The 23,712-nt window shown below is 40.2% G+C and overlaps 6 protein-coding genes across 6 annotated transcripts; 2 read left to right on the forward strand and 4 right to left on the reverse strand.

Annotated features, from left to right (window-relative positions):
- Positions 1–470: 470 nt before the first annotated feature.
- Positions 471–1,400, forward strand: G6M90_00g065070 (uncharacterized protein; the record flags this gene model as incomplete). Its single annotated transcript, XM_014684552.1, has 2 exons — positions 471–626; positions 696–1,400. The coding sequence occupies 2 exons, from the start codon at positions 471–473 to the stop codon at positions 1,398–1,400; spliced, it is 861 nt and encodes a 286-aa protein (XP_014540038.1).
- A 348-nt stretch (positions 1,401–1,748) lies between these two features.
- On the reverse strand, positions 1,749–2,228 carry G6M90_00g065080 (uncharacterized protein; the record flags this gene model as incomplete). Its single annotated transcript, XM_066130793.1, has 2 exons — positions 1,749–2,044; positions 2,123–2,228. The coding sequence occupies 2 exons, from the start codon at positions 2,226–2,228 to the stop codon at positions 1,749–1,751; spliced, it is 402 nt and encodes a 133-aa protein (XP_065986786.1).
- A 1,159-nt stretch (positions 2,229–3,387) lies between these two features.
- On the reverse strand, positions 3,388–3,852 carry G6M90_00g065090 (uncharacterized protein; the record flags this gene model as incomplete). Its single annotated transcript, XM_014684551.1, has 1 exon — positions 3,388–3,852. The coding sequence occupies one exon, from the start codon at positions 3,850–3,852 to the stop codon at positions 3,388–3,390; it is 465 nt and encodes a 154-aa protein (XP_014540037.1).
- A 2,544-nt stretch (positions 3,853–6,396) lies between these two features.
- G6M90_00g065100 (uncharacterized protein) lies at positions 6,397–7,176 on the reverse strand (the record flags this gene model as incomplete). The annotated part of the gene is made up of 1 exon (XM_014684550.1): positions 6,397–7,176. One exon carries the CDS (start codon positions 7,174–7,176, stop codon positions 6,397–6,399), a length of 780 nt encoding a protein of 259 aa, XP_014540036.1.
- Positions 7,177–11,582: 4,406 nt separating this feature from the next.
- E2AA_3 (Heat-labile enterotoxin IIA, A chain) lies at positions 11,583–14,206 on the forward strand (the record flags this gene model as incomplete). Its single annotated transcript, XM_014684549.2, has 7 exons — positions 11,583–12,501; positions 12,554–12,697; positions 12,765–12,843; positions 12,905–13,152; positions 13,221–13,299; positions 13,384–14,009; positions 14,070–14,206. The coding sequence occupies 7 exons, from the start codon at positions 11,583–11,585 to the stop codon at positions 14,204–14,206; spliced, it is 2,232 nt and encodes a 743-aa protein (XP_014540035.2).
- Positions 14,207–16,152: 1,946 nt separating this feature from the next.
- nsa2_0 (Ribosome biogenesis protein nsa2) lies at positions 16,153–17,114 on the reverse strand (the record flags this gene model as incomplete). The annotated part of the gene is made up of 3 exons (XM_014684548.1): positions 16,153–16,168; positions 16,220–16,250; positions 16,325–17,114. The coding sequence occupies 3 exons, from the start codon at positions 17,112–17,114 to the stop codon at positions 16,153–16,155; spliced, it is 837 nt and encodes a 278-aa protein (XP_014540034.1).
- Between the last annotated feature and the right edge of the window lie 6,598 nt (positions 17,115–23,712).

Consider the following 23,712-nt stretch of genomic DNA (forward strand, 5'->3'; position numbering starts at 1 on the left):
TTGGATTGATTGACTACCCCACATACCAAACCAGAGTTAGCTCAAGAGCGACCGGAAGTCTGAAAAGGCAGCAGAGCGGAGGCCGGTTTATATCATCGTCCGTTCCGGTACGCGTGTGGCTGTAGCAATGGTTCGTCGTGGCCAACGTAATCAGCCCCGGCTTGTGATTTTAGGATTCAACCCAACGCCTGCATTTTCACATGGATAATATAGGTGATGGATTTTATTTTGAGCCTAGCTCTGCTTGCACCGCCGTTTCTCCAGATCCTCGTAGATCTTCCCTACAAGAGTTTGGACCAATTCGCAAGCTGGTTTGAATATGACAATTCCCAATCAACTGTTCCAAAGACTACACCGCTTCAACACATATAAGTAATACATCATTGCACCCCCAGTGTAATCAAGCATTGTTCTTTAAATCGAATACGACTCCCCAGGCGTGAAACAAGCCGTAGACAGCACGCACCAAGATGACTTTCAAACGCCCTCTTCACGTCTCCCACAACATCATTATTCCTCTCAGCGTATTGATGGTCATCTTTGCCACATTTACCTTTACGGGAACACCGGTAGCAGCAATATTTGGCCAGAAGCCCCCGTTATTTACCACGTCCCGGCTTCCAGAGGTTAGTTCTCCGACGCTCCAACTACTGGGTGAACGAGGGGAAACGTCCATTATGCTCACCTTCTTTTAGACCGGAGAGCATTTCTTGGATTTTCGGCACAAGACGGTTCCGGCATGGATATACAAAGGCTTACACGCCGCTCCCGCGATTCTATGGAGCATCCTCATGCCTCTGCAACACAGTAACAGCTTCCGCAAAAAGTATCCGAAAGTCCACCGTTCAGCCGGCTACATCATCATCACGTTTTCTTTTATACTCAGCCTCTCTGGATACTGGTTCCTCGTCAGCAAGCATGCTTATTCCCACGTAAACCGCTACCACCTCCACGACCTTGACGGCTTGTCACCCATCCCGTGGCCAACCTTTGAAATGACGCTCTGGTTGCTGGCTCCCCCATATTATCTCACGTTATATAAAACGGCTACAACAGCAAGGGCAAGGGATTTTGTCCAACATCAGAAATGGGCTGTTCTTCACACCATTGTTTCTTCTACTATTTCTCTTCAGCGTGTTACTATGACGGCTTCGTATGGACTTGGCTTGGTATTGATGCTGGTGTCAAGGGATCAAGTTCATGAATTTTTCAAGGTTCAAGACCCGGCGTCCGCCGCTGCCGCAGAACTGGACATGTTTGCTCTCACAACGGCAACAGCCTACGTGATGATGGTTTTCTGGCTACTTTATCAACTTCGGTGTGCTGGCTATTTTAGAGGGGTGACGAACAACTTGTTTTCTGTTGACGACCAAGAGACTGCGGCAAAAAAAGTGGCATAAGCTGGGCTGTAGGGAATCGTCGTCGACAGGGCAGCGTGGCAAATCATCAAGTAGATATAACTAGCCCTATCAAAAGCCGTACGACTCTCACAGCGCATTGACTTTGTCCTGCACCTCTTGTGGATAAGACAGTCGAAATGAGCCCTCTCCAACAAGCCCGAGGAGCAGTGGAAAGCTCGGGGGGAAACAGGCAAGACCGCAGCACCTTCTCATGGTTACCTTCTGGCTTCACACCATGAGTGAAATACGGAATGAGTGGGAAAGGATACTGGTCAGAATGAAACTCATTTACGCCCGGCTAGCTGCACGTAGCCTCGGCCCAAAACAATATCCCGGATGCTCGTCGGGTCAACATCTTCGCTGACAAAATACAGATAGGGGGATGCAGAAGCCGAGTTCGGATGTAAAGACGGTGTGGCCGACTTTCTTGCTCAAGGTGCGCATATCCGTATTCAACGTGTGTAGCTTGGGCTCGTCGACCCGGAGAATGAACCAGAGGTCGTGGGAACGGAATAGATTCCATGCCATCCTGATGGGCAGCGCGGCAGCCTGGCGGAGAGATAGCACTTCGGCCGCCTGCATTACGGCCCAGGCAGTGACCGGCACCATAGGGTCACTCTTGTAGATTACGGCGCCGACGGGTGCTCTGGGGATTTAAAAGAGCTCATTGTCCTTGCGGTCATAAGTCGCTAAAGAGCGCCGCTTTTAATTCTGCGTCGTACACTTTAGTACAATGACTGCCAGCTCTAGGTCTAGGTCTACCTCTTCGTCGATTTTAATCAAGTCATTTTCATCCTTGAGCTCCTGGATGTGGCACCGAAAGCTCATCGCCGAGCCACCCATGTCTCACCGCCGGCTTGGTGAGCCATGGTGTGCGTAGATGACTTGATAGCTTTACGTGGATGAGAGCCAGGAAGTCATACAGAGACGGTGGCCAACGAATTCTTGGGCTAAAGTTGACGAGAGGGCGATTTGGCGTCTGGATATATGGGTTGCGAAGGAGGTGGTTACCGATGATGAGAGAATGTGAGGAGGGCTAAAGGCTTGGAGAAATATGACTCCATTCATCTAATAGCAGTCTTTGGTATTAAAGGTCCTTGGTTTTCCCTAAGATCTCGTTGACCGAAGAGGTCAACTGGTCTTTCAATACAAGAAGTCGGTGAGGGACTTTACTAGGTCCCGTGACTGTAGCCCTTGTGTAACCAACGCCAGTTCCGTGTCATAGAGAAGCAAAGACCTTTGCCGAGAAGTGTGACAAGACTAATGTTTAAGGGCTTAAAACAATGTTTCTATTCAGCTAATAATTGGCTTTAATAATCAAGGTCCCTGCACGTGGTTTTCTTAAGACCTTCATGGGGACCCTCATTTGTATCAAACAGCAGTGAGCAAGCGAGGCTGGCAGCCCAAGGCCTCGGCTAGGTCTCGAGCCGTTTGTGTAACTATCGTCAGGTTCAAGGTACGGCCCGTGCCTTGACGACAACGTGACCTGGGAGTAATATGAGGGATTTAAACGATTTTCTCATTTCTAGAGTGCCTGCTTCGCATTCCTCAACATTACCACTAGCTGACTAGGTCACATACCAGTCACACGTTCGCCGATGAGAAGTAATAAAGTGAATAAAGCGTATGCACGCACTATGAGAATAATCAAACTACAAGACTAACATTTTCCAGACCTCACCATTCACCATATGCCATTGGGAGCGAACGCTATGCTCCAATTGTAATCGTGTCGTGCGGGATAGGTGTATTCGCCCATGTAGGGTATATCATGGAATATATGATCCTGGTTCAACTGTAAATATTGTCTACGGTACATGTGGGCCTTGTAGCCTTCCGAGACCACCCTGAGATGATTGTCTCAAATCTTATGCCGGTCATGGATAACAGCTTGGGCGCGAGAGGTGGGAACAGGAAGCATCGTGGGATCTAGTATGCCAGTTTATGTATTTGCCTCGTTGTGACAATACTCAACCGAGAACATTATTCAAGGAGGAGATATTATAGTCCGCGGGTTGGGATAACTAGGCACGTTTCCATACATGTGATCGACGCTGAAAGGAGGCCGACTTCCGATTCCAGTCGCATCGTGGATTTCTTGCACTTTTCTGTTGACTTCATTCTCCACAAAGTTGCTTGCCACATTCATGCTGATTATCTCGCCCAAGAAGACTGAAATGACTGGCAGGTCATTCTGACCTGAAAGATGCGCAGTATCGGGATCGTAGGTGTCGTGGAAGATGTCGAAGACGATAAATGTTCGCACATTCCATCTCTCCTTAACGATAAATTTCGGTTTCGCGTCTTGGTTGCCATCGGAACAAACCAGCTTGCTCTCTTTGAGGAGTCCAAGTGCCGTTTCGATCACCTGCAAGCTGGATTCCCATGCCTCGGACCAGTAGGGGCTCTTACTCGAGACGCTCACCAGAATTCGCTTCGCAGAGTTTGCCATTTCAGCCGATATAGTCAATGGTGTTAAATGAGGAATATTGGTAGCAATCGTGTTTTTGAGCAAGCGGTGGCTACACAGATGTAGCTCAGCAGTTCGTACAGCTTTTTATATGAGCTTCAAATGGGACCAGTTGACGGCTGGAAAGAGGGAGAAGCGATGCTGTCTACTGAAAATTCTTGACGCCAATGTCTAGTAGGAAAAGAGAAGCAGGAACCAACTTGCGCTGGGGGTGCCATCTTCGGAACATATTTATGCCAACCCGTCTGGTGGGAAAAATTTAAATCCGTTAGGTGACTGTTACACGGGTAACGGAAGTCACGTTGCCATCGAGGCACGGGCCGACCCTTGATAGTTTACAAGCGTCGACGGTCTACCTGATGTCGTTCCAGAGGTCTGCGATACCCGAACGATCTCCCATTACGGCCTGGAGGCATAAATCGGCACACTTTCCAGTTGTAATTCAATAATATCTCCGAGTCACGGCAAGTGGCATGTCGCAACGAACTGCCAAAATTGTCTCATCACGATACCAAAGTTACGTGGAAAGAGAAATCGCACGACTAACAAGACTTACTTGCTGCCTAGGCTATTGGGCGCTATGCCGACTTTCTTATGTCGTTATCATAGTGTGGAGTGAAGAGAATGAAGTCATTACACTGCCGTCTGACTTGTATTATATGGCTGATATTAAGTGTTAGCAGTCACGTTGACATGTAATTCGTGATTATATTGCAAAACGATCCAAGTACGGAAATTTCGCGCTAATTTTGCTTCTTGTCTTATATCCGGGACCTGCGGCCTTTGTGAGACTGGCTCTGGGTGATCTCAACGCCGTCAAGCATAACTCTGATTAATAACGCAGTGACGGACCAAATTTGAAGGCGCAGATAGGAACCGTTACAGGCATCCTTAGCCTATCAATGAATAATCCTTCGCATTTCCTGAAGAAGCCTATGCTCTCCTAGAAATCCGTAAGAGGAGAACAGTGTAGGTGGTATTCGCTTCTTGCTAGCTTGGGCAACTTGCCTAAGTCTTGGTATTTTTAAGTTTCGCGTGCTGATATTAACTTGATTGTGATTTGCAGGTATCTAGGCCACTGTGGAATAACAACTACGGATCTTGGGTTCAACGAGAAGCGACTGCTCTTTAGATCAGGATAGAAGATAGAATAAAGTCTCTCGTGACCTTAAGATATAAAGAACATAGGACAACTTTTATGGGCAATAACCAGTGTACTTTGTTACGAGACTATCGTGCAATATATACTTTCTTTACGAAATACTCGGGTGGGGCCCTGGATTTAGAATTATAATCTAGTTGCTGAAACTAGCAAAAGCCCTTGTCTCTTATATGTGAGGAGTAGCCTACTTAGACCCCCTCCCCTCGCAAATGCCATCTGCTAGTTGTTTCCGAGAAAGGGGTGTAAAATTGCCCTTGTAGTGTTCGATCCAATCTGGATATCTATATGTCAATACTTTACAATCCCCTTGACAGCTATTCTCCCCGTGCAACACGGCATGGCCCGGGCAGTAAGGGCCTGAATGTGCTGAGTCTGGTCTGTCCCGACACGCTTTGGTATTATCTCTCGAAATCTCCAATCAGATATCAATAATACATGGGATTACGCAAGGACTGTCAGCCTGTCTCGTACTTGGTCGAGAAAAATGCCTTTATTGATAAAGTAATAAAACTTGGTATAGTTTCTAGTAATTACAATATTAATTATAATAATTTAAATTCAATTAAAAATAAATTAAAAAGCAGAGGAAGTTTATTATACTAAGAAAAAAAGCTATTACTTAAAGTTTTAAAGTTTATAATTATATAAAAAAGCTAAGTAAATAATAAGTTTTACAATACAATACGATATATTATATAATAGTCTTGAGTAAATAAAATAACCTATTTCTTTAAGTAACTTAGCAACTACTAATTTTTTATTACTATTTACCAACATGAATTTTAATTAACTTCTTGATAATAGTTTATTTAAGCAATACGCTATATAAGTGCCTTATTCTAACTACAGTGCCTCTTTTTGCGAATTAATAGCCGCCCCCCCAATGTATAGGTTTTAATAATAGCCTCAATCCCAAGATATATATCTTTAAAGCCTCAAGGGATTTTTCAACTCCTATTGGGCAGAACTATAACAATAGGAGGATCAACGTTAGAATGAGCAGGGGAACCCTAACTACCGTTGACATCATTGAAGGGACCCCCGGAAGAGAACAGGCCCTGGGACGAGAGGCGAGCCGAGAGAAACCGAGAGAAGCAGAGGGAGCCCGACCAGAAGAGAACCCGCCAGAAGAAGAGACAGCCCTGGGGAAACAGGCATTTTCAGAACATGGGGAATTCTTAGGGGGATAGAATTTGCCTGATCAGGAGGAGCTTGTTCTATCGCCAATAATACTAGTGGGGTTAGGAGTGAGAGGAAGGTTTGGATTGCTGGTATCGTGGGGAGGACTTTTTCCTCCTGCAGAACCTAGAACTTTTTATCCTAGGGAGTCTGGACCTTTTCCTCCTGCAGAATCTGGACATAACTTATCCTCCCTCACCGCTTGGACCAGTATTATCCCCCAAGGTGGCAGCCAGAGCACCGAACATATAACTCTCCGCATTCTGTATGGCAGCCCTTGTCTTAAGATTCTTACACTTCGTCACGCCATACCCTGTATCGTTCGTATTGCTGATAGCATGGGACATCTCGTGCATGAGTGTGCCGCCAAGGTCTACATCACGAATATTTGTTGATCTTCTGTCTCTCTCGAGGGCTAGCTTGCAGAGACGAATCGGGCCTGTACCTCCATATGCTTGTCCGAGGATATTTTCCGGGCAGTCCTCACAATAGATACCGAAACGAGTCTTTTCCTTTTTATCACATTCTTCCTTAATACTTTTATATTCCTTCTTTATTTCTGTGATTCTCTCCGTGTCGTTTATCCCGACATCAAACCAATCTTCCAGCAACCTCTGCAGGGTTTCCTTGCCGTCTTGTTTTGGCTGGCCGGTTTCCTGGACAGTTTTGTCCTTGGAGGGAAAGTCTTTGCTCTCCAGGGCGTTGATGACGTTCTCAGCCCTCTCAGAACATTTCGTGAAGGCTTCGTTAATCTGTTTCTGATATTGGAGGCAGCTGGCTTGGAGTCCGCCTGCTGTATTATTATGTTCTTTAAATTCGGAGCGCTTCAGGAGGCATCCTTCACTTGGCTCTGAGCGCTCAAAGACCGCGGGCAAAGTCATTGGCTCAGCAGACGGTCTGAGGGGGATTGATAAAGCGCTGACGGCCGCCAAGGTCAACACAACTTGGACCAGGTTATGTCCCATCGTGGCGAATTCAATGAAACTCGTAAAAATTTTAAATAACGAAAAATGATCTGGTAGCCTATTCAGTCTTCCATAATACGGTGGTAAGGGGATAACACGGGGCTTTTTAATGTGAGAGCTTGGATGCAGATACAGTCCAGACGTAGGCTATTTAAGACCAAATATTTGGGATCGTGAAGACAATAGGTTTTGCATAAGAAGAAATGACAGGCATTTACCCCCCCGCTTTTACATACTATATGCTAATGTTGAAACTTTTAAAGCAATCGGTAGAGCCACGATTTGTCTGCTCTATGCGCATTGTTTTACTCAGAGGGACGCATAACTCTCAAACATCGCCAGACCATGTAAGCTGGGCCTCGGTATCGCGTCTTTTCGGCAAAGTGGTCGATTCTATATTTTATTTAAACCTTTGTATTCACAGATCAAAGAATGAGGGGCTTACCATACTTGGGTGGCCTTGCTATATTTTGTCCCGTCTTCCGAAGCTCATGCATCGTCTATATATGACTATCAGCAAACAGATGGGTTTCCTCCTTTGACACAAACCCTTGCGTGAGCTATTCAATTCATGACATAGCCATAAGACAGCTAGTCTTTTGCGCCTGCAGTCGAGTGGATCGACAGACAGGTTATTTGTGCGAGTTCATGCCCATCGGTGCGGCTGACTCTGTTCCTCTTCCTCCTGACTCATGGAATCACAAGCCTCCTGAATCGAGAGGGCTGCCAACGTCTGGGCGGACTGGAGCCACCAGCTCGACTGACTAGCATCGGCCACGCTACCCAATATTGGGGTGCGTGCAACTTTACAGTCTTGCCAGTGTTCATATTGAGATCGGCAGTCGATCCGATCACCCTATGTTCTTGGATCTAATGTGCACGGCTCCTATGTGGGGGATAGACTAGCTACGAAATAGAAACAAGGTGATTTATCGCAGGTTTCAGATTATCTGGGGAGAGATCAGTAATTATTCCACGAAACACTCACAGCAGACACTTGTCCTCTCCTCTGCTACAAATACCTGCCACCCGTAAATTTGGACCACTGTTCCATTCGTATGCGTAATTGGGAGGGTTTTCTGCTTATTATTCATATGGTGCCTCACGGATGAAACGATTAACGTTGTATGTGCTCCAAAATACACCGAGATTCTAGGTTGCATAAACTCATCGGGCGCCAACCGGCAAACGCGGCCCAAGATGTTCATGCCGTGAAAACCAGCCGTGTCTTCATTTGCATCCTCACGCGTATGTGAGCGTCTATATTTCATCAACTTGAGTCATAAATGGTAATAGTTTTGTGGAACGAGATACTCGCATGCTAATATAGGTAAAACATGCCCAGAGGGCGAGCCTCTGGATTATGCCGCCTGCAATTCTCTTTATGCTTTTTTTCTGTCTCAAAAGTACCAATTTGGGGCCCCTTTGATGCGGCGATAGCAACGAGGGGCCGGGTCATGTTGACAGATACGTTGAGAGATCAAGGACTCGTGGTTTAGTCTCAAAAAAACCCGTACAACTTGCCATGCATGTACTCTATTTTATTATTACTAGAATTCGCTCCTATTACATGGATTTCTTACATGTGTTGAAGTTTTAGTCGAGCCGGACAATGTGGGCTACAGCTTTATGTGCATAGGTCCTAATAGACTACCGTGTCGTGAATCGTGATGCATGACTCGATATTCGCGGATGTTGCTTCTGTGTTTCACCAGTATAAATTGGCTTCGGACTCCGCATGTGGCTACTACTGATCCAACAGATAAGCGGTCAAATCGCGGATAAGTAGGCGTTTTGAATGGACTTGTCCCCTACGTGGTGTCTTGGGTACTCCAAGTTTCGCGCGTTGGGAGAATAGTTTCGAGAATAGCAGACATAAGTTTTGGGCCTCTTTCACCAGATCGCGTCCGCCTAGAACAACAATTATATATCTTGACTAGGTAAATCATTCAATGTTAACCACTTTTCTCTTTCCCCCCAGACAGGCGGGCCAAGATAGCTTCCGCCGTCCTCAGCCGTGGCTTGCTTACACCAAGAATATAGTTCGTTCATGTACTCGGCAACGGCTGGCCAACTCAGCTGGTGAAATCGTTTCCGCTCTACGTCGGAACCTCGTTTGCGTAGTCTCTCAAATACCCAAGAACGAGTCCTGCATCCGGGAGCAACGTATCACCAGCAGAAGACGGTAGATTGTGGTATGGACTCCATGTCGTGATGGATCGTGCTCTGGAAGGTCAAAGAATCTGCCACCGGCGATCTGAATCCGTGTTCCATATTCCGCCGGGGTTGCTTCTGTTGAAACAAATAGGGTATTTTGCACAGTGAAAAGGACGATATTTTGGGGGGCTTTTTAGGGCCTCAATAAAATGTCTGGTTGGATTATTCATGGATTGGTGAAAAATCCTGTACAGATTAGGCGTGCCCCTTTTATAGTTGGACCTGATGGAGCCCCTGAAGACCCCTGCCAGGGCCCTCAACTCGGGCCGATATGAGCTCTGAAAAAGCAACTATCGTGACAGGTTCGTTGTTCGAAGACGGTTGGCTTGGAAAAAATGTGTTCCGATAGAAGATATCCGCAGCAAGGCTGCCAGTGCCATAATGTTGTGAGACATTTACGGATGAGATGGTTCCCGGCCGCCACGATACCAGTTGACGCAGCTCTAACAGTGGCGATGGCCTTGACGGCCGGCCGAGCTGCGTCCATGCTAAGCCCACGGTAACTAGAGCAATGAAGATTCCGCGGAAGTCGAGAGTTCATCTGTGTGGGAGTCCGGCCGTCAACCTGGTACGGGAGATGAGACCCCGCCCGTTGGGACCGGTTCAATACCATATGGTCCATATCTATATCTGCGACGCACGGGCCCGAATTACGGCAAGGCATATTCAGATGCCGAGTTGCGAGTCAGTTACAAGGGCGTTTGTTGACTCGATGTTCAACGAGTCTGTGCGCTGCCTGCAAGGAAGAGAAGGCTGGAGATGGATATGCTAATAGATCAGGACCCAATCGTCACTCTGCTGTTTTCAACCAGCTCGAACATGGTATAGGGTGATTCTTAATAAAATTGATGCGGCCACATCCTCCCCAATTGGGAAGTAGTCATCTTCGTCCTCCTGGTGGGGAGTCCATATGCAAGGATCGACGGTAGTTGAGGCTATATCCATCGATGGCTATATTCGCGAGCCCAATGGGGTATTCACTGCCGCGCTCTTTTAAGGCTGATGCCGTGACAGACAAGGGAACTTTTGGTGGAGCGAGTCTCTCCGCCCGTCGCCCGACGTCAAGAGAAATAATCATGTCAGCTTCCGACCTCACCAACGGACACAATGCCGATATTAACTCAAGTGGGATTTTCTGAATCCGACAACGGCTTACTAAGTCCGCTACGTCCTGATGTTAGACGTCTCCCGGTGACAAAACCTCCTGCATTTTGCATGGCAGAAGTCTCGTGGTGCGTCGGGACGACACCGCCGATATCCGGTTAAAGCAGCCAAGTCTGCTATGAGTTATCTCTCTCCACCAGGCCCTAAGGACGTGCACCCCAGCACATCCCTGCCATCGAATTTTGACACTTCTTTTCTATTTGTTTCTAAGTGGTGATAGACGTATCGATAATCAGGAAATGTCTGTGGTCCAAGCCTTGAAAGATATATTCCAGCAGGCTGAACTTCTCCAACAAGATTGCTCAGTTCAGGAGACAAGTAGCACTTCGCAGCCATTACGGGTGTCCAGCACACCGGACCAATGGTAAAAACTCGGTGCTACATATTCACTGGCGATATAGTTGAACCTGGATATGTGGCAGTGCGCCTGGAGTTCACCCAATGACGAATCGTTCATCGGATTAGACCACCGGTGACATGGAAGCAAAAAGACCCAGCAACAGCGGCACTCGGCCCAATATCTCCGATATCTAGCTCATAAGTATGCACATATTAGCTCCCTGTCTTCTCTATGGCCTCTGACGCCCAAAGCTTCGCGCGGGTTCCGAAGAAAAACAGCTTGTTTATCCAGGGCGTCTACAGCCGATGCTGCCATTGGCTAGACTAGACACGCACTAGAAAGCCTAGAAAGACGTTTTGCGAACAAGAAAAAAGGAGACCAAGTCTATAATGCCATATACCCTTGGAATTTATGTATCTGGCCTCATTTTCAAACCACTTGGCATCCATACTCTCAAACGATGGTCCCAACTGCTCGATAATATGGCCGAGATGAGGACGGTGCTGTTGTACGAAACCCTGAGAGGCTTCTTGGACATGAACACGCCGTCAATCAGCGACTGGCTGAGCTTTTCACATATAAATACGATCCTTCTCGCGTTCTTCTTCACAAATACACCAAGCTTTCCATTTCACAGTTGCCATCTTTCAAAATTAGGAAAACCTTTCTCAATCTCTTGCTCGCCATGCTGTTGGCCACTCCTTTTTTTCTGCTCCTTGGGCTTGCTCAGGGAGCACCCTCGCCAGCCGGAGGCGGAACATCAAGCACGCCAGTTCCGTCGACGCTGGGATTTGTCTGGCGAGGCGAAACGGGCAGAACTCCCGACGACGTTCGACGAGAGGGCGGCATATGGGCACGAGGCTTTCAGCTCGGTGGTCTAACAGCCGAGCAGCTGGAAGCAGGTAGCAGCCTCTACGCGCATGTCAATGGCGGAACTAGAGAGCACACTCAGTATGTTTCAACCACTTCGTCGCTCCAGGCTGCCATCAACTTTGCCGTTCGACCTTCACCGGAACACGCCCACGAGCCAGGTTTCCTATATCGCATTCGCACTAACTGGGCCATGGTGGACGTCAACTTGTCTCTGGAGAACATCGCTCCCTTTCCGTGGCAGCACGAGCATGCCGTCGTACAGGGAATTCCATGGAACCAAATCATGGGCTGGTATCGCATTACTACTGCCGACGTGAACCGAATTTTAAGCGCAGACGATCCCGTCAGTGAGATGGGCCCGTTCACGCGGAATCCCGATTTCCATCCTGACGCAACGTACCCCAGTGGTGCCCAGCCGCAGCTTGCAGGACTTCAACTTCCCGTGGAAGGACGTCATGGAGCGTGGGAGGCTTTCGTGGGCCAGTCTGCAACGGAACATCTGAGGGCTTTCATCAGCAATCACCATCCCCAGGCAGACACGACAACGCTGAGGACGATTGACTGGTCTCCCATCCGCATTCCTGACCATTTGCGGGCAACTATAGCCCAAGGTACTGCGAGCTCGGCTCAGTGTGCCCTAGCGGCGGCGGCGATCATCGTATCCTTCAGGCGACATGACGAGCTCAAGAGGTCCATCCCAGGAGGCCAGCTCACTGCCCGCGAGGAGACTGGTACGTGGCACTTGTGGAGTGAAAATGCGCACAGATGCTAAACAGACGCCAGGAAACCCGGGCTATGATAGCTGTGCTAGGCTCGCTGCCGTGGCAAAGGCCAAGATAGATGATGAAAAGCCCACCGTCAAGATTTGCGACAGTCCAAGCTCCGGTGGGCAATGCACTGACCTGGAAGCACCGGCCGAGAAGTGTGGTATGTCCCATCTGCTCGCCCCTTTGCAGGTAGTTGCCAAGCTCGTGTTCACTAAGTGCGGGTACAGTTCCTCTTCCTTTTGAATGGAATGACAAGGCCTCTACGGTGCGTCCGAGTGTTGCCGCTGGCGTTTGCAAATTCTTCAGGTAATACCTACATACTCCCATAGAGCTTAAAGCATCTCGACCGAGACTAAGACGGCCGCAGGGACTATGGCTGTGTTGCCGACGCTTTCGAAGTTGCGTATCCGGGTAACGATAACTTGGGCGAGTTCAGTGACGGCCACTTCAACGATATGATCAGCTCCTTCCGCTGCGAAGGTGCCGGCGCCGGGGAGGAGACTCAAATCGAAAGACCGCCGACTGAATCCCGGGAAATATCCGGTGTCCACGTTTGCGAAAGCGATCGTTTCAGCCCGTCGTGTAGACGATTTCCGGTCTCCAACGGGGATTGCGGTACGTTGATGTGTCCGGGGGCTGCGAATAGTCGGAACCGTTGTGTCTGCTAACACTTTTATGCAAAGCCAACCTTCCTGAACCATGGGATAGCAAGGCGACTTCGATTCGACCAGAAAAAGACGCGGGGGCCTGCAAATTCTACCGGTACTTTTGTCTCTTGATTCCCCAGCGACCCAATATTGATATTGTATGTAGTTGAAAACACGGAAGGCTAATGAATTCGTGTAGTCAACACGGTTGCAATGGCGACGATTTTGAGACTTCTTTTCCAGGCGTCGATCTCTTCAGCGACAAGAAGCTGGAATCATTCAACGACCAAGTCAAGTCCTTTCGTTGCGACTCGTCGGGAAAGAAGCCCGAGAATGAGTGTGAACAGGGCCGGGAACCTGTCAAATGCACGCCCAGTCTTCAATCTCCCGTTGCTCCGCCAGACGAGGGGCTTTACATTCGAGGTTGCTGTGCAAAATCCGTCCAGACCGAAGAGGAATGCTGCCGCTCTCAACTACAATGGCTAGATATTCGGACCCAGTCTCAGCCCTATATTGCTCCCGACTCTTGGTATAAAGGCTGCGCCATCGGAAAACTGATGGTCAATGTGCAACTAGCCAATATCGATTGGGCCGGGACCGACGATCGACTGTTCCTCGAAATCGGGCACAGCTCGAAATGGGACGGTGGACAGCCTCACTATCTGCTCAAGGCATCGCCTGACAAGGGGGACAAGATGACAAAGGAGATCAACCTTGAAGATGCGTTTGATAAGAGCCCAGTTACTCCTGGCGATATCGATTACGTGAGACTTGCCGATCGTGTGGACAACGGGGGGGTGGGCACCGACGAACTCAAGCTCCAAGGCATGTAACTGATTCCTTGATCTCTTCGCATTGCTCTTGCTAACACGCTGCGTCTCCTAGATATAACATTAACCCTGGAATGCGCTGGAACTACCGTCACCGCCCAGGCTCGCAAAACTCACGACTCGTGGTTTACTTTCTGGAAAGCCGATATTAAGCCTGCCGACTGGGCTTGGAATCTTGGCTCTCAAAGTTAAAGGAGCTCCGTGGAGTCATACATAGCTCCGAGAAAACCATAAAGCTCTTAATAGACTTTTACCCCACATAGTGCATAGTATTTTGATACTCAATATAATATACTATTGATACTAAAATACGTTGTATATTAGTTGGGAATTCCTCGTGACGACAATACATGAGAAGCTAACCTCGTAAAACTGCGCAAATTAAAATACGTAATGCTCTACTTACTGTTAAAGCTACTCAAAGCCAGAACAGTTCCTCCCAAAGTCAGCAGGGAGCGGCGCCTCTTGAATTCTGCGGACTCTTCTTTAGATTTAGTTTGGAGAGGCTGCTGTGTTTTGCGGCCATCTTTACGCCGAAAGACGGGATGCTGGCAATTTCCCAGCTATTTGTTCGTCCGTCTTAGCTGAGTTGGAAAGGTCCTTGGTCGGAGCCCCATGTACTTAACGACAGCCCGCGGTGTACCTTATGGTGCGTTTACCAAGCCACAATAACTTAGTCTCAAAACTTCTAAAATCTGTAGGTCAAGAATCAGTTATAGTTTTTGTTACGAGCTGGAAGGGACTTTTCGTGTGTTATGTCTGCTTGAATTATTCCTCGCTGATATTATTTCTAAAGTGGAATTACGGCCGGGAAGGGTGATGGTATGTAATACCAGCTCCGTATCCCCGGCTATATAGGCCGCAAAAATGGCACTTCTCCCGTTAAAGTCGACTTTACTAAAGGGTTATCCCGGCCTAAATAGCAGAAGATCAAATATCCTACGTACGGCTACCCTTTATCTTGGTCTATAAATGATTGTTCGTGGGAACTAAAGGGATCTGTCGCACGCGTATCTAAGATATAAAGGCGATAAGAAGTTTTCATAACCTGATTCTTTATCAACGCTAATACGTCCTGCAGTAATTAGACCCTGGCGTAAGCCTTTTAAGCAGCTCACTTTGAAAGTTTTATCAGTCCACGACTTAGAAGAAGCTCGATCATTTCGTTATTATAGATTTGGCGGGCTATTTAAATGGGGACTATCGGTTATTCGTTGGTGCTTAAACTTTATAGTACCGGCCATCGCTACATGCTCTCTCTTTAAAGGAAGCCATTACCACCTCAGTCGAGATGAAACTGAATAATGTCCCTTCCTCGCAGAATCACGGCGGGTAAAGAGGCGTGCCAGTCTCAATGGTCAGTCCCGTGGCTGGACGAGTTGCGGTATGTGGTGTTGCAGAGATGTAGCTCTCAATAGCCAATACAGACGGTCACGTTCCAACAGCCTGGTTCTTGAGCCGTTAAAATAATACTACGTAAGAGTAAATCATGCACTAACCGCCCTTTGGCCGTCTTCCCTTTCCACAACCCTTCATAAACTGGCAATAATCTAGGCGTGGAGTGCAGGAGCGTCTTGGGTAGATTGTCAAAGATAAATTACCCTGCAATACTATATCATTTATGGCCATGGTCTAGAAATATACTCTTCCATCGTCTTTAAGTGCGGCGTCTGGGAACGTATAATGTCACGAGATAATTATTCTGAAGCTGCAAGGAAGGTTTTCTGCGGCATGGAACTGGCGGCATAAAGGCAAACTAAGCACTTACCATGCCGTTAATACGAATGATGTGCCAAATAAATGTCGCGGAAGTATTTAGCCTTGTTTGTGCTTATAAGAAGCCAACATGAAAGTATGCTTGGTTCACGCCACAACTCGATCCCCTAGCTCTAGATCGGCTAGCAAGACGGAAATGACAAGCGATCGTTAGGATCGATCCCTCTCTAATATCGCTGAAATTTGTACAGGGGCCTAATGTTACGGCAGGAGACAATTCACAAGGATAAAATGACTGTTTATTACCTTTTGTATATTCGTAAATGCTCTTAATCTAGGACGTTGACATCACTCCGACCTTTATATGAGGGCCAAGTTCAACCGAAACGTGACAGCTCCCATCTCCCGAAACCACCTGTTTTTCACACCAGCAGCACCCTGTGACGACGTTAGATTCATATATCATCTTTCAACATGCACATAACTTACGCATTGACGCAACCGTCATTCTCAGGGTCATCTATAACGGTTCAAATTAGCCAGAAAAACTAGAGATTGTGGATCGCGGTAAAAGGGGGGATTCGTAGTACTCACTCGTGATTTGCGCATACCGACCCCAAATAACCTTGCCGGATGCGGTCGTCAAACCCAGTTCGCTCGTGTTGACCTCAATAACACACCCTTTTGTCAGGACACCGAGCCGGGTGTACAGCGGGTTCGACGGGTTCTTCTTCACGCTCAGAATTGGGGCCTTGATGGTGACGGCCAGCTCCGGATGGCTGACGTGGGCTGTCCTTTGTCTCAACCCGGACGGCCTGATGAACCTCTCCATTTTCGGGTTCTGCCTTGTGAACCCCTCGCCGACAAACGTAGGCTTCGTAATCATCCTCTTCCACGACTTCTTTTTCGTCTTCTTTCCTGTCGTAACCATGCGGAACATTTCTTCCTCCGAGATGCCACGCACCTTGGGCAAAGGAACCGAATATCGTGCCGACTTCTCGGCTCTGCGCTGCTTGATGGAGCTTGATAAAGCTTTGGCGGAGCGAGGGTCGTTCTGGCGGTCTACAAGGTAGTTGGGCACGGGCTCTGAGGGTAGGGATGATGGGTCGTCTGATTTGATATTGCGCTCCTCGCGCACCTTGATCTTCTTCCGCATCTGGATATTCTCGACTCGCCTGGCCTCCTGCATCATCTTGGCCCTGTGGCCTCGCAAGTTCTGGGCATCGTATGACCGTCTGTGACTCTCACGCGCGAGAAGCTTGCGGACTCTCTCCTGGGTGTCGAGGATATTGCTCTTGTCAGCTTGGATTGTGTGAAGGCGGAAGTGGTAAAACTGGATGATTTCAGCATAACGCTGGCCATGCAGCTTACGCCACCTCTCCATATACTCATTTTAAGGCATCTTTCCTCCTTAAACACGCTCTCATGTCGGTCGCTACTGAACAACCGAATAAGGATCGATCATAATTTTCGACTTCAGTACGAAGTCGGGTGCATGCTAATCCAGTCTCCACTTTCCTTCAGCCAACCAGGACCTCGGACTTGGAACAAATGTGGGGCCCGCTGTCCTTCATCACGTAGGGTAAGAAGGCACTTTTCAATTAAGTCTGGTGTCAATCAATCTGATACTGTATTGTCAACGGTCCCTCTCTAGTCTTGCCGTGAAGCTGAGCCGAAAAGGTCGATCGCTCGGGTTGGCGTAGCCTAATGCTACACATGCCGCGAAACAGCCTATAAACATAATCAGGAAGAACTTAAAGTGTAAAGCTCAAGGAACTGAAACCTATCCGCCATCGCCGCAAGAATGCAGATGTCTCACCAGTTGGCGCGTGCTCAACTTATTGACAACGCCAAATTGCTCTGTCTACAGTTGCCACACAACATCCGTTTATAAACTACAATAAATAAACGTTGGGGCACCGTATGTGTGAGTGTTCTGTTCTGACCACCACCACATGGCAAGCCAGTGACCAAATCCATAGTTGACTTGGTCTTGAATTGAAGCTTCATGCAGGGTCGATGGAGACCTTTATATGTCTCCACGCAAGATATCTACAGCTGCTCAATAAGACATGGTAACGCTACTGCTAAGCTGATTGCTAGATAGTGACGGTACGAGTGCCGTATCTCCAGATCAACCTTGGCACGGTTAGTCTTTCTCCGCTTGATAGTCGAGAAATCTTGCCTGTTCGTCAACCTGGTAGATGCCACTGTTTTTGAGCAAGCCCGCTGACAGCCTACCTGGCCAGAAACGTCAGTACAGCCAGTGCCATAGCATCCATCTCAGTGCGGAGAGTCGACCAGACTAGGGTGTAAAAACTCCACGGGTACCCGGTGTGGGTAGTTTATTTGTGGGTTCTGGGTAGTATTAGGTAGTAAATATAAACCTAAATAGATTTATAGGAAAAAAGAGGGTACTTATAACTATTTATTAGTATAATTAGGTATTTTTAGGTACCTAAATAGGACTTATATAACTTACTTTTTTTATATTAAATTTTATTAATTATTTTTATTAATTAAATATTTATTTTACTTTATTTAATACTTATATAAATATTAACTTTAAACCTTTATTATTAATATTTTATTAGAGTTTATTAATATATATTTTATCTCTTAATTTTAAGAATAATTATAATATTATAATAAGAATTATTATTACTTAATAATTAACATATATAATATAATAAGTAATATTACTTAAAAGTTATTTAAAATAATAAGAGTATATAATTTAAAACTTTATATTTATAATAATTAATTATAATAATTATTTTATTATATTTTTTTTATTATAATAACTCTTTTTTAACTAATTAAATATTCCTTTTAACTTATATATATAATATAATAAATATTATATACTTTTTATATTATTTTTTTTATAACTATTTTAAGCTAATATTAAATTAGCTAGGTAAAATCCTTTTAGTATAAAACTTATTAAGGCTAGACTTAAACTTAATAATTAGGTATTAATTTTATCCCTAAAACGCGTAATAATAATTAATATATTAGGTATATAAAAATAAGTACTATTTTTATTTAAGTTATTTTATACCTTAAAGTTTATACTCTGGTTAGGTTTTTAATATCTAGCCCTAATAATTAGGCTAAAAAGCTTTAATATATTTTTAAGAGGTAATAATATATTATTAGGTATAATTAATAAAAAATAAAAGTTACTTAAAACTTAACTTAAAATATTAAAGCTTTTTAGTTATTATATATTTAGCTTATTTTTCTTAAGTTAATTTATATATTAAGTAAGTAGTTTTTTATTTATATTATAATTAGCTTAAACTAAGTAATAAATATAAGATAAATATCTATATTAATATTATATTTATTTAATAAAAAATAGCTTATATTATTAGGCTTTTTTAGTATATTTAAGTATTTAAGCGCTTTTTATAGCTTATATAAGTGTTATTTTTATATTATTACTAGGATATTAATATCTAAGAAATAGTTTTTTAATAATAATAGCTACTAACTACTTTTATAACTATAAATTAATATAAAAAAATAGTTTATTAATATATTAGTTAATAAATAATACTAATTAAAGCTATTAATATTATAATAAATACTCTAAAAGCGCTCTAGTAGTATATTACCTAGCTAAATAGCAAGGTAATTTTACGCTATTCTTAAGATGTCTTAATATAATAGTTACTTTAAGATTTATTACTAAAAGCTATAAAAATCCTCTAATATATTCTGATATTTACAGAAAAAAGCCTAATAAATAGTATAAAAATACTCAGGGTTTACTGCTTTTATTTATAAAATATAATATTATTAGTAAAAATAATTACTAAAAATAATTACTAAAAATTATAATACTTTTTAAGGGCTAGAATTAAAGACCTTTATAAATAACTTGCTTATAATAAATAATTATTAATTAGTTTTATTATAACTTTAGTAGTATATTTTAATATACTTTTATGTAAATACCTTTTAGTAATATAACTTAATTTTATTGCTTGATTTTCTAGGAAATAATAAGCTTAAATGCGCCTAATAGCACTAATTAGTATACTTAGTACTAACCGGGGTAAGTAAAGCTATAATAGTATATATATTTTTATCTTTGTGTAAAAGAGTATTATACTTACTAGCCTTCTTTTTTATATTAAGTATTACCTATTATAAAATTATACGTAAAGCTTTAGGTATACTAGGATCTTATATATTATTTTAACTTTATAGAGCCTCTTAAATAAAAGCAAGATATTAATATATAAATTATATTATATTTTAAGAGTCTAATAATATTAGTTTGTTATTATAACTTATAAAATTTATAAGCTATAAAAAAATCGCGCTAATATTAATAAGATAGCTTACTTATTTCTAATTATTAATACTAAATTTCCCCTCTTAAAAGGTTATATTAGTATTAAGGAATATATTAATTAATTAGTAAAGTTTATAAGCTTATAATAGTATTAAAGTAATTAAATTCTATTAGGTAGTAATATTATGTATTAGCTATAATAAAGCGCGCCTTAAGCGTAAATTATATTATATATTTATAAAAGCTACTTATACTTTATTACTCTAAGAAAAATATAAGGTAAAGTTTTAAATTTATAAAAATATTAATATAAATAATTAGTATAAATACTAGTTTTATAATAATATAATAAATAAAAGTATAAATAAATACCTTAAAAATAATAACTAATACTAAGTTAATATATATTTTACTTATACTTTTAATAATATCTTAAAAATAACTCTTAAAGTTATTATTAAATTTAATAACTTTCTTTATTTTAAGCTTATAAGTATTATTCTAATAATATATACTCTTCTTAATTACTATTATTTTAATAGTATATATAACCTTTTTAATAATAAAATTTAAAATATATATAATATAATAAATAAAATAGATTTTAGGTTATTATTATTTAAAGGGAATATACTAGAAAATAGCTTTATAAAAGCGCTTTAGCTTAAGGTAAAAGCTATTATTACCTATAATAAATCTAACTTTTTTTAATAAGTAATATAGTTATAAATTATTTTATTAAAGGCAGCAAATAATCTCTTAGTTTTACCTTTTTCCTAATATATTATTAAATATATTAATTAAACTAATAGTAATTATTTAAAAATTCCACTTTATATTAATAAAGTAGTATAATATATTAAGTATAGTTTAGGTTTAAGTATTTTTAGTTTAATTATTAATTATTAATAATATTTATAATCCTTTTATAATATATTATAAAAGGCCTTACTAAATAAATATAATATAGTTATAAATATATTTTATTATTAATAAAATATTAAGAATTATAATACTTAGGTAAAAAAATTTAAGAATATTATTAAAAGCTAGATTTATAATAATATTAGCAGCTAAGTATATTTAAGTAATAAAAATTAATAACTTCTTTTATATTTACTAGCGTTATTCTAGTATTTTAACCTATAAGTTAATTAGTAAAATTAATATATATAAATTGTATATTACTTACTTTATAATTTTATATTATATTATTTAAAGGGTTTATTAAGTAGTTAGTTCTATAAAATCTAGCTCTAATAATATATTTTAATATAGTAGATATACTATTATTAGCTTAGAAAGTAAATAAGTAAATAAGTATATTATAATAATAATTATATATTACTTTTAATATACTATCTAATTACTATATACTTTATATAAAGGAGTCTTATATAGTAAACTAGTAAGAGGATTAAAATATTTTCCTTATAGCTAAGCTTAATAATAAGCTTAATAAACTAGTAATTATATTTTATTAATAGAATTTAGTTATTAACTATTAAGTTATAAAGTTTAATTACTAAGTAGTATTTTTTATATTATATAAAAAATAATTAGTATTAGTAATCCGCTCTAAATTAATATCTAAAAAGTTATTTTTTAGTAATAAAAAAGGAGATAATAATAAATCCTAAATATTATTTTTAAGATTTAATTTTATAGTAATATAAAAGTAAAAATAACTAAGAAAAAATAATAAAAAAAGGTTTAAAATTATAGCTAAAGCTAAAAAAGAGGATAAATAAAAATAATATATAAAATTCTAGCTAAGTAGGATTAAGTATATAACTTATAATAAGGTAATTAATAAGTTTTTTTATAAAATTTTTTTCTAGGTATAAGCGTTTATTTTTTATTTTTTCTTACTTTTTATTTATTAAATATAAGATAATAATTTTAAGTTTATAAGTATTAGCTAGCTAGTATTATATATAAGTAAGTATTATACTATAATTATAAAGCAAAAAACTAAAATATCCTGCTATATAATAAGATTAAAGTTAACGCTAAACTATAAAACCTACTAATAGCAGCCAGGAAGTAAATAAAGTATTAATAATTCTACCTTATATATTTATTAAATAAATAAATATTAATGTTTTTTTTTCTTATAAGACTTATATTAAAACTCTTTAAAAAGGCGTATTAAAAAACTAGTATTATAGCTAAGTTTATTTTAGTATATTATTAGGAGAATTATATACTTAATTAATCCTATAATAAAGTTACTAGTAATAATAATATATATAATTTATAATATACTAGAATTATATAATATAGTAATTATTACTTATATAATTAAGTTAAATTTTTAGTAATAAGTAGCTTAAAAAAGGGAAAAAAATACTATTATTATATATAATTTACTATATTATGCTATTGCCTTATAAGATAATATAAATCTATATATTATTAGGTTTATATTATTAAAAAGCTAAGCTACTAATTAGTTATTAAAATTAATTAATAAAAATATACCTGTAATTTATTTATTATCCTTAAGTTTTTTATACTAAAATATTACTAAGAATTTATAAAACTTCTGGCTTTAAATTAATATTTAGAATATCTTTTTAATTAAATTTTTTAAGTATCTAGTACTTTATATCTTTTAGTCCTTTTAAGAGCTACTTAAAGCTCTTAAATATACTAATAATTTGGTTATTAAATATAATAGACTAAAAATAAGCTAAACTAGGTAAGTTCTTTTACTTAGGGGATATAATAAGCTAAGATATATTAGGGTTGTATATATAACCCTAGCTATAAAGATTATAAATTATATTAATTTTACTTAGCTGCTAATATAAATAAAACAAGTAATTAACCTATATATATTATTTAACTAAGAACTTCTAATAAATTCTATAATATTACTTAAACGCGGTTAGTAAAAATAATTATAATAATTAATTACTAAAAAGGCATTTTACTATACTTTATAATAGTAACTTAGCTTATATAGTAATATTTTATAATATAAGTAAGTAATAAAGTACTAAACTAATAACTTTATTACACTAAATACCTTTAAAGTATTAAGCTATAAAAGGTATATAAAACTAATAATATTAAATATTTATTTAGTATTTAATATAAAGAAAAACTTATATAATATTAAACTATTTATACTTTAAAACAATAATTTCTTTTTTTATAATTAAGTAGGTATATATAAAATTACTGAATTTTAAACCAGATTATCTCTAGTATTTTAGTAACTAAATTATATATAAAATTAAATATAATATAATTATTATATTAAAATAATATTAGTAAAATTAATTAATAAAATAATATAAATAAAACTTATTATAATTTTTTTGTTTTAAATATCTTAGATACTTTTATTTTTATATTTAATCCCTATTACTAAAAGGGCTTTATTAGGATTTTATATTATATTTACACGTTTTATATTCTTATTATTAATTTTCTTTTAATCTAGATTCTTATTATTTTTGATTAATATTAACTTAATAAGTATTATAATATAGCTTTAATTTAAATATAATTACTTTTTTATATTATATTAATTAATATAAATAATTATTATAATTAAGTAATACTTATTATTTTACTTTTATATATTACTTAACTTTTTTTTAAGAGTATTATATATTTTTTTATAGCTTACTTATACTTTATAATATTATATAATTTTTTT

This window comes from Metarhizium brunneum, chromosome 3 (genome assembly GCF_013426205.1).
Source record: "Metarhizium brunneum chromosome 3, complete sequence".
Classification (NCBI taxonomy): domain Eukaryota; kingdom Fungi; phylum Ascomycota; class Sordariomycetes; order Hypocreales; family Clavicipitaceae; genus Metarhizium; species Metarhizium brunneum.